Consider the following 11615-nt stretch of genomic DNA (forward strand, 5'->3'; position numbering starts at 1 on the left):
CATCAGTTATACAGTAAAAAAAAAAAAAACGTCATATTACAAGCATAATCTCATCACACAGAAAACCTACCCAGCTTTCTCTGTTTGCGTCGCATTGAAGACACCATTTGACCAAGAATCTGGTACTTTTCAGCTAAGAGAATTTTAGAATTGTACAGATGCGGCTGATTCGCTAAATTCTGCTCTGCAAGCCAACAGTTGGATGCCATCAAGATCACTTTACACCTCTGAAGATGCTGTAACTGCAGGCAAGTCCTTCAGATCAAGCAAGTCATGTACAATGTACAAATCTTCTTTCGTTTTTTACTTTTTAAAATCTTTTTGGAGTGCTTTATTTATTAAATAAATACCATTTTTTTATTATTTCATTTATATCATATAAATTACTATATTATATTATTATTATTATTATTTAATAATAAAATCACCCCCCAAAAATATAAAACAGATTCAGCATTCTTGACTGTGCACTTGTTTGGTACCTTTGAATTGATCCTGACAGTTTCTCGCATCCTTTCCTCGTCTTCCAGGAGCTCCAGAAGCTGAGCCGTGTTCAAACACTTGAGATAGTCCAAATGGAGCATTGAATCCCCTTCATGAGACATTGCAGCCCATTTATAAAGATGCTGCCTCACACCCAGGACTTGAGCCACTGATGCTCTGAGGTCATGGTGCATTTGTACATCTTGTAATATGATCACAAGCTCCGGAGCGGCTGGTTACTAGGGATTTCTGAGCTTACACTGGAGCCAACATATACCAGCACAGTCCTACACATTCTCTTACATACTTTAGAAATGTAGTTGAGGCCATGCACAAAAACATAAATCAAGACCTCTGTGGGCCTTCAGCACCTTGGACAGCTCTACAATTTTTTCAAAAACCTTAGAAACACGTTTGAAAATATTACTTTGACTGTTTAGATATGAGTTATTCTATGAAATGTGTAAATAATCACCCACACCCACATCATTTACTTTCTGTTATGATTGATAGATTAGATATAGATTTATCATTATTTACATGTTTCATAGAATGAAACATAGATAACTCATATCTAAACAGTAGAATATTTATGTATTTATTTAAGCGTTTCCAAATCCCCTTTGTTAAATTAGCAAATGTGCACATTTGATTGGAAAAAATATAAAACATAGGACATAAAACTAGTATATTTATTATCTTGAAATGGATTATTAAAAGACTAGTCAACTCTGTTTCCATTTTATCTTCCCCTAATTTATATATAAACAAAACTCATAATGACATCATCATCCTTTCAAGAAGTAAACGCTGCAAGAACAATAAAGTGTTTCCTCTTTGTTGCATTTTATAATTAATTTTGTACTTTTTTATTGTCACCCTGTTACAGTGATTTTCTCTATAAACAATCTAAATAGTTATTTTAAAACCCTCTTCCTAATAAGACCAGAATGTAATAATGGCCAAATTAATTCTAAAACTGTCAGCATGGTTATTGTCAACCCTGTTACTTTGCATTTAGTTATATTCAAACATATTACTTTTCATTAATTTAGCTTGAAATGTAAATATTACCTTTTTGAAATGGAAAAGACGCCCAATTGATAGAATGACACTTCTGATATTATTTTCAAAACAAGGGGGAAAGTATTAAGGATACGATAAATGCCTTCTAAAACTCGCAGAACAGACAATGCTGAAGAGCTTGAAATGCTTTGTTTTGGATTAAATACAAACTTGCTGTCCAGTAGCATGTCCTTTATGAGGTTATGCAACACTTGATCTTCGTTCCCACCTGATAAACTGTCTCAAGTTTATATCACTTTAATCTTATTATCCTGTTATACTTTGACTTCAAGAGATCCAAGCGCTTAGCCACTTAGCCATGCAACAGGAATAACTTGTCATACTTGGGGTGTTCACACCATAGGTTCTTACCCAGGCATTACCACACATGCCCCCCATGACGTAGCTCAGCTCATTGCTGTTGTTCATGTCCTTTCACTGACTGCAGCCAGTTACCGTAAACAGTCTTTTGGAACAGATATAGCCACAGTACACGGTAAATGTGTCCATGCTAGCTAATCCTCTTTGATTCCGTGATCCCAAACAGTCTGGAGTCGTCCGGGCTTCAGAGACTCAAAGGTGTTTTCTGCCTGATGAGCGGAAGAGCATGCAACACTATGGCTGGCGGTACAACTTCTTGTTGTTCTATGTAAGTAATTATAACCCCTATACATACTGTAAAAAAAAAACTAGAAACCTTGTATAAAAGATAATAAATTGTTTAAATTTGTTGATTAATATCTGTACCAATATGATTGTATGAGGTTAGACTGATTTGTTTTGAATGTTTTATGTATGTTTTTTTGTTTTTAGAATTTTATTGGGGTGAAAATCTGTGTTGTTTTAGTATAATTGAGTTCCTATTATAGTTAATATTTTGAATAAGATTTTGTGTTTTAATTTTAATTTTAGTTTAAGTGATTTTTCTGTTTTTGTCTTTGTTGTTGTTTTTTGTCTATAGTTTAGTCTTCATTATGTTAATACTTAAACTTACACTAAATGAAAATAAATGTTGCTTTGGCAACTAGCTGAAATAAAATGTTTTTTTTTTATTTATTTTTTAAGTAATACATAATACAAAAAAATAAATTTATGGTTTTAGTTGACCATAACCATGTCCATGAATCAGACAGGACAACACATTTGATTATTGTTTTGGACCATTTTAGCAAAAATGTTTGTGCCTCCCCATTATTGAAGCCATTATTCAGACTATTTTACAATATATTTTCTCTGTTTATGCATGTTTATAGAAGAAAAACAGTGAGCTATTCTCTTTAGCGGTGTTCCATTTTTCTGTGCTTTATTAATAGCATAAATAAGCTATATGTAATCATTTTCATGTATCAATCTTTTTTTATTGCCAATTTGTGAAGTTGTGAGCTTATAACGAAACTTAAAAAAACGAGACATTCCCCGACTTCCTATGTTGTCTATGAAAGCCTGTAGACAGATTTTTATGTGAAGGACTCGGGACGTTTTTGCCGGGAAAATTCAAAAGATGAGAAATATGCGCGCTCCCGAAAGCATCACTTCCGTTCAATGACACGAAATGAATGTTTATTGCAGATAGAGCAATTCTGTTGGCTACTGTAATGTCAAGTTGTCATGCAAAGAAAATGTAATAATTCAAACTACAGTCTCATTAATTCAAACAGTCTAGTCTCAAATATACTTTATAATCAAACTAACATAAGAACGTAGGTTCATTTTAATCTCATCTGTCGACATGATGTCTGTGAATTGCAGAGCTGGTGAAAACATATCCACATAATCGCTACGATCAGATGCTTACCTAACTACTGTTTGCTTACCGTTTTTATTGTGTTTATTTAGTTTTTGAGAGGAAAGCAGATATTTACATATTCATAAACGTCCCTCTCAGCAGCGTCTCTAGATGATCGTTAACAGTGTGTCGCTGCAAAGGTATTTCCAGCTTCTTTTTACTTCCAAGCAAAGAACAAACAAAAAAACTTAAAAATAACGCAGTGAGTACATCGGGGCTTAGAGCTAAATCAAGCCTTGTGTGTGCACGAGTGCGAACACGAGCAGTAAGTTGCTGGCTGCAGTTCACTTAACAGCCACCGGTAGCTATTGCTAATAACAAGGGTTTCTGAATTCTACAAACAGTATAGCCCCTTTAACCCTGAGATGTGGCTCAGAATGTTTAACAACACAAGCTCTGTTGTGTAAAGAGAACAGTGCATCACTTAAATGTGTTTGGGCTTGTGAAATGGCAGTGAGTGTGCTTGTTATTGCTGTCAAACTCAACTCTCATCTCTTTCTGCTGTGACAGTTTGATGTTGTCGTGGACTTTCTGAAGAACACTGGACTCTGCGATGTCCATTGAGATGTGTACTTTGTTATAAGCAGCTCAGACTGATACAGGACAGTCATGAGTGCAGACACAGCTAACAGGGTGGATCTGGACCCTGATTATAATGCTGAACTGTCCGACATGGTAGCAGCCATGAACAGAATGACCCCTCCAAATGGATGCAGGGCCACCCCACATCGCCTCAATCTCTCGGATCGCAAGATGTCACTGCAGGAGCGATCAAGTTCTCTGAATGGCTTCACCCCACGAATAGCCAGAAGACCCACTATTGAATCGAAGCGGGTGTCTATCTCTGATGGTGATGTGAGTTGGGCATGAGATTTTAGACTTTTGCAGCATATTTGACCTCAGACCTTCAATGAGGATGTTCAGCAAAATATGGCATTGGTACTGAAACTCATTATACAAGGGCTAGCACAATATCAGATTTTCACTACATGATTATTGTGGACAAAATAATTCAGGATAGTATCGCAATTTCCACACTGAAAAAAATCTGGTGTAGGATTATCTTTGAAACAAAGTTTACTCTGAAATTACTAGTACATTTCATACAAAGAAATGGTAATGCATTGAATTATACATGAAGTTTTGTTGTAGAAAGACTGAAATAGTAGGCTATTTTCTTGTAAAACATATGTTATATATGTTTATAACAAATAAAACAATTCACCACTGAAAAATCAAGAAGAAAATAAATAAACAAACAATGCTTTAACTTTTCATTAATCTTTAACTTTATTTTTTAAGTTTATTTTGTGTCTCTTCTTATTTGACCAATGATTAACACACAAAATATGAGTAAAAAAAAAAAAAAAAATATCCCAATATTGTGACACCCCTAACAAACATACTTTTCTACCTACAGGACTGTGTCCAGCTAAACCAGTACAAGTTAAAGAGTGAGATAGGAAAGGTTGGTTATTCTACTTAAAATCCTAAGTTATTTTAAATATTTATGATTGGTTGGCAAAATCACACATGCATAAATATAAACAAAATGTTATATTTTTAACGTTCCTTTTTTTTTTTACACAGGGTTCATATGGGGTGGTCAGATTAGCATATAATGAAGATGATGACCAGTATTATGTAAGAAAATATGTGATCAAAACATGATCATTTGTAACATATATAGTAATTATTAAAATATGTATTGTGTTATATTATAATGACTAAATTCTTACAAATTGCAATAACATGGCATAATTTATAATAATATAATATAATAATTTATTGCAGGCTATGAAGCTGGTATCCAAAAAGAGGTTAATAAAGCAGTTTGGATTCCCAGGTAAGCAATACACATTTACATTTTAAACTTGTGACTTTTTTCTTCTGAAGTTTTGTCTCAAGTCTGCAGAACATTAATAGTAACTTGTGATGGTTGTGTAGGGCGACGTCCTTCCAGAGAATCCAGTGGATCACAAGAGAATCTTTTAAAGCATTCTGGCCTTTTGGACAAATTATATAAAGAAGTCGCTATTTTGAAGAAACTTGACCATCTTAATGTTGTTAAATTAGTTGAGGTGAGTTAGATCTGTACTGTTTCTTAGAGAATGTTTCACTATACAAGTCAAATAGTAGTTACTTGCTATAAAGTATAACTGTATCTGTCCTGTGATATTTAACTGAAGGTTCTTGATGACCCAGCTGAGGATAACTTGCACATGGGTGAGTAATTCTGTCAGTCAGCGATATAGACGACTTTGCTTTTTACTCTTTGATCTGTTTTTCTAATTATTCTTTGTGTCCTTTTCTCAGTCTTTGAGTTGGTACCTAAAGGGTGAGTATTTTTACCTACAGGTCACAGCCACACTGTTATTCAATTTTTCCGTAGTTAGATTTTTCTCTCATAATTTGTTTCACCTGACCCTAGTCCAGTGATGGAGGTCCCTACAGACAGTCCGCTAACAGAAGAAATGGCCCATTTCTACTTTAGGGATGTCATCCTAGGAATTGAATACTGTAAGTTTCCCTGGTCTAGGGTATTTTATATAGTCTTGTATTTGCCAAATGGCATCTATAAACTGAGGTTTGGTGCTATCTTTGTTTTATTTTTTAGTGCACTATCAGAAAATCGTACATAGAGACATCAAACCCTCAAATCTGTTGCTGGGGGATGATGGGCACATCAAGATAGCAGATTTTGGTGTCAGTAATGAGTTTGAGGGGAATGATGCTCTCCTGTCAAACAGTGCAGGAACACCAGCTTTCATGGCACCCGAAACTCTGACTGATCGGGACCTGAGATTCAGTGGAAAGGTTAGAAGACTTCTAGAATATTCTGGTTTACATACAGTGAAGACATTGATTCTTTATCATTTACAATCGACTCTCATTGGCTTCAGGCTCTGGACGTATGGGCAATGGGAGTGACGCTATTTTGTTTCGTATTTGGAAAGGTAATACATTTACCTGTGTATTTATCACAACAATACAATATTATTTTTCAAACATAACTATTCAAATACAATATGTTAATATTTTGTTGTGCAGTGTCCTTTTCATGATGAATACATCTTAGGCCTGCATGGAAAGATCAAGACTATGGCAGTGGGGTTCCCAGACAAGTGAGTCGCAAACACCGACCGATAATAAACCATTTTACATACATTTACATATTTGGCAGACGCTTTTATCCAAAGCGACTTACATTGCATTCAAGCTAAAAAAAAAAATCTTCTTGGGAATCAATCCCACTTTGGTGTTCGCACCATGCTCTACTGTTTGAGCAACAGGATAAGAAAATATGCAGTCAGACAAAACGCATTGTCACAAATTTATAGAAGCTTGTTTTCACCACAGAGTAAAAAAAAAAAAGGTAATTGTGACTTCTCACAATTCTGACTTTTTTCTCGCATTTCCATGTTTAAATATAAACTTAGATGAAGATGAATTTTTTATCAGAATCAAGTCGCAATTACCTCAAATACCGCTTTCATGCCGGAAACATACTTCCATTATAATTTATTCAGAAATAGTATTTGTATTAACTACAGTCATAGAATAATTGAACTAAAATGTTATCTTTTTTTTTTTTGATATATATAAAATGGATATTTTTGGTGCTGGATACTTATTTGTCAATACAGTGTTTCAAGTTTACATGTATCTTCTTGTGGAAGAGTGGCACTTAATGAAAATGCTTCAAAATTGTTTTAATGTAATCCTTAATGTTTTTATTATATTATATAGCCAAGATTTTATTCATAATATAGCATAGCCTCTTATTGCTTAGTAGATATATATAGCTTTCCAATACATTACTATATGTACTTAAAAGTTATCATTTTATATCTCTACATAAAAAGGTTGCATTTATGTAATCCAAAATACAGTAAAATCAGTAATATTGTGAAAAAATATTACAATTCAAAATAACACTTTTCTATTTGAATACATTTTAAAATGTGATTTATTCCAGTGATGCAAAGCTGAATTTTCAGCATCATTACTCCAGTCTTCAGTGTCACATGATCCTTCAGAAATCATTCTAATATGCTGATCTGCTTTAAGAAACATTTCTTATTATTGTCAATGTTGACAACAGTTGTGCTGCGTAACCGTTTTGTGAAAACCGTAACAGTTTTTTTTTTTTTTCATAATTCTTTGATGAATAGAAATTTCAGAAGCCAAGCATTTCTTTGAAATAGAAATGTTCTGTAACAATGTAAAAGTTTTTTTTTTTTTTTTTGGTAGGATAGGTGGTTTGGAGAATAGATCGATATATAGTGGAGATCCATTCTTAGACACTCATAGGTTATTGTAAGGTTAAGTCGCGCTTATTTACTCAGTTCGTTTGAAACAGCCCATGTAATTATTTTTGTATTATTTACACAGGCCTGTGATCAGTGACGGGTTGAAGGAGCTCATTACCAGAATGCTGGACAAAGCCCCAGAAACTAGAATCACAATTCCAGAAATAAAGGTAAAATCATAATAAAAGATTGCTGAAGAATTTTAAAATGTACTACTTTTTACAATATTACAGTATTACTCTGTGTAATCTGGTCTCTGCGGGCAGTTGCACCCATGGGTGACGCTGGATGGCACGGATCTCCTGCCCCTGGAGGAGGAGCACTGCACAGTGGTGGAGGTCACTGAGGAGGAGGTGCAGAACTCTGTCAAACTAGTTCCCAGCCTGTCTGCTGTGGTGAGTACGTCTGAGGGAAAAAACAAGGAAAAGTTACTTTAAACACACAAATGTATTCAAAATTATTTGACAAAATTTCTGATTTAGCCATCTATCAAGTTGGCAAACCAATAATGCTATAAATTAAAGTTTTATTCATGCTGCATGCTTTTGAAAGAAGTCTCTTTTATTTAAGCAAAAATACAGTAAAAACAGAAGAAAAAAAGCGTCAGGTTTTAGTGTTTGAGGGAGGAGGTGAGGACTGATGGGCTTTTATTCAGAGTAAAACAAAACAACAGCAGGGAGAAAACAGTCTAGTGGCGAGGTGAGGCAAGGCACATCATACGACGTCCTGGCACAAGACAGAGAATAAATTGGGAAGCAAATGAGGAGGATAACGAGGGAGGACATGTGGGGTAATTGAACTAATAATCAGGTAATGAGGAGGATGGAGTCAAGACACTAGACAGGGGAGCACATTGCACACAGAAGCAAACATGACAGAAGCCAATTGGCCTGTTGATTGAAACTACCTGAACAAACTCTGAGGCCCTGTTTACACCTGGTTTTAAGATGCGTTTTGGTCGATCGTATAACAAGTGGATGACGCTAAATACAGGTGTAAACTTGAGCTTGTCCACTTTCGACCACTTCCAGAGGTAGTCGAAAACACATTCAACCGGATTGCTTTTGTAGTGTGAATACTCATGTGGTCAAATGTGTTCGAACAGCCACAAAATACTTCCTGCTCTCCGCATACTGACCTAATGCGTAAATATTATGGGAAGCGCTAGCCAGACGGGATTTAAACTTTGTCGGCTGGAGACCCAAGTTTGGTTTGAAGACGAAAAACATGCCAAACACAATGTTGTCTCAATATTCCTGATTTCTAACAGGTCTTGCGGCTGTCAGAGCAGAAACTAAAGCTGATGCTCTCAGTCTCCGTGCGCGTTCATATGTAAATTGCATAGATTCTTCCCTCGAAGAAATCAGGACAAAAGTGGTTGAAAGTGGACAAAAGAGATGGATTAAAACACCAGGTGTAAACGGGAATGTGTCTCCCTCGTCTACTTTTGATCTGATTGACCAAAGCGCATCTTAATACCAGGTGTAAACAGGGTCTGAGTTTCAGAGTAGGTTTAGAGTTGACAAAACCTTACAAATCCGACCAGGGGCCTATACCATAATAGCCTGGCTCCGCCCTCCTTCGTACTTCCGCTCAATTTTCATTTTCCTTCAGTACTCCGTCTGGGTTTGCGGTATATTCGTGGGTTTTCTCCGGCCAAATTTTTACCGGTCCAATCAGCGAGCAGAGGGAGTGGCTTAGAACGATGACGTTGAGGTCGTGCGCTAGTTTGAGTTGTAGGGTTACGTCACGACCAAACGTTAGTGATTGGTTATGACAGATCCAGAGTGGTTCTGGGCAGATCCAATAGTTTTAAACTTCAACAGAGTACCCGCCTTCAAGGAAGTTAACGCTTGGTGTATATACATGCAGATTCAAAGTAAATCTGTTGCTCAAAAGTCCCATTTTGTGGACCAAAAAGTCCCACTTGGTGGACCAAAAAGTCCCACTTGTGGTTCTGTAATGTAAATATGTGTAGTTATTAATAACATGTTTTACAATGCACATCTAAAATTTGTTTTGCACTTTGTTTTAAGATCCTGGTGAAATCCATGCTGCGGAAGCGCTCCTTCGGTAACCCTTTTGAGGGCCGCAGGCAGAACAGGTCCATGTCCGCCCCTGGAGGTCTGCTCGCGTAAGTCCACCACTGCATGTCATCGCTTCCTACTGTATGCTGGTCCTCAGAATACCTGTGACACTAGCCGCGTTTCCATTACCCTTTAAATTGCGAATTGAAAATACGCCCAATGGAAACACGTCAATTTCGCGAAAACTTTTACGCTCGCATGAGGTGGTTTTTCAGGCAATTCGAAAAAGGAATATTTCGCAAACCTGCAATGGAAATTTTTGCGCATTTACAGTCACCTGACTTAGCAGGTGCGGTGTGTTTGAAGTGAAAGTGACGGCCAAGTATGGTAACCCATACTTGGAATTTGACCTCTGCATTTAACCCATCCAAGTTAATGCACACACATTAGGAGCAGAGTAGTGAGTAGTTAACACACACACACTGCAAACGTGGATACACACACCCAGAGCAGCGGGCAGCCTTTGTGTGGCGCCCAGGGAGCGATTAGGGGTTAGGTGCCTTGCTCAAGGGCACCTCAGTCATTTCCCACCGGTTCTGGAATCAAACCAGCAACCTTTGGGTTACCAGTTCAACTCCCTAACCACTAGGCCATGACTGCCCCTTGGTTTTTTTTTTGTTTTTTTTTTTGTTTTTTTAAGTGAAAGTGAAGTGAAAGTAACACATGACGGCCAAGTATGGTAACCCATACTTTAGACAGAATACGAGACAGAGTTATTTATTAAATTCATATAAGACAAAAGAATGACAGAGCTACTGGATTCTAAACCTCAAAGAAATGCCACAATCAAGACCTCGGAGCAGAAATAAGTGAGAAAAACCCAGAAACACCTCATATGTGCCGCTCACAGTATAAGGGTCTTTCCTTGCCATTAATGCTTGGATAACACGCCTACGTTTCCTTCCATTAATAATAATAATAATGTCTAGTGCGGTAGGCTACGTGGCTTTGATAGCCTATATATAGACTTACCAATGTCCGTTGCCATGATTTTTGGAATGACTTATCGCGAGAGGAAAAAATTACCTTTTAGTTGCATAACATCGGTTAATGGAAACGCTGTCATTTCGCAATCTTTTTTTATCAATATTTAGAAAAAATTGCAAAAGTTTTGTGCAAATCTTTAATGGAAACGGGCCTACTGATATGATGCTCTTATTTCTCTCCATAAATTCTGCAGGGATATGTCACTGTTTCGCCCTTTAAGGTATTACACAATAGACCTCACTGCTAATTTTAGTATTTCAAACTTAATGCTCATGTTTGATTGTGTGTTTGTACTACATATTCATTTTTTGATGGTGTGTGTCTTCAACAGCAGAGGGAGTAACAATAACGGGAGCAGAGAGGGGGAGTTGGAAAACCTTATTGAGGATGAAGCTTTTTCGTGAATTTGCTCAGATCATTTGTCAGATTGGTCCAGTTGTGTGATTAGGCTACTTCGTTCCAATCTGCATTGCAATTTTTTTTTTTTGGAAACAAAATCCTATATACTGGACAGCACGATGTAATGGTTTTGAGGTACCTTTAAAATAAATATAATGCTGAATCTGGTAATAAGTACTTTTTTGTAGAGTAATATTTGTGTTTCATTGCATTTAAGTGCCAAATTTAAAGAGATTTAGATTTAAATGCATATTTAAAAAGATATCCGTGCATTTGACATTAGTATATAATATGGCAGCAGCAGTGATGACTTTGCTGTGCAGTGGAAATCAGCAAAACTTTGTATGAGATGAATAGAAGTCTATGTGTTATATAAAAGGTCTTTATGCTGTCTTATTGTCATTTTGAGCTCTTGCAGTTATACTGTGTCTGTAGTTTGTGTAGCTGGAACGTTACAAATTTTTATTTTGCACCAATTGTGAGTTTGTTTTTCTT

At 36.3% G+C, this 11615-nt stretch overlaps 1 protein-coding gene across 1 annotated transcript; it reads left to right on the forward strand.

The window, feature by feature from the left end:
* The first annotated feature begins 1701 nt into the window (after nucleotides 1-1701).
* camkk1b (calcium/calmodulin-dependent protein kinase kinase 1, alpha b) lies at nucleotides 1702-11207 on the forward strand. The gene is made up of 17 exons (XM_082179506.1): nucleotides 1702-2197; nucleotides 3845-4189; nucleotides 4755-4802; nucleotides 4925-4978; nucleotides 5129-5180; nucleotides 5282-5415; nucleotides 5524-5560; nucleotides 5651-5672; nucleotides 5766-5854; nucleotides 5952-6151; nucleotides 6238-6291; nucleotides 6386-6459; nucleotides 7730-7817; nucleotides 7914-8042; nucleotides 9684-9781; nucleotides 10915-10941; nucleotides 11053-11207. Exons 2-17 carry the CDS (start codon nucleotides 3944-3946, stop codon nucleotides 11123-11125), a joined length of 1425 nt encoding a protein of 474 aa, XP_082035632.1. The 5' UTR covers nucleotides 1702-2197; nucleotides 3845-3943; the 3' UTR covers nucleotides 11126-11207.
* The last annotated feature ends 408 nt before the right edge of the window (nucleotides 11208-11615 follow it).

This window comes from Leuciscus leuciscus (genome assembly GCF_965113295.1).
Source record: "Leuciscus leuciscus genome assembly, chromosome: 9".
NCBI classification, from domain to species: Eukaryota; Metazoa; Chordata; class Actinopteri; order Cypriniformes; family Leuciscidae; genus Leuciscus; species Leuciscus leuciscus.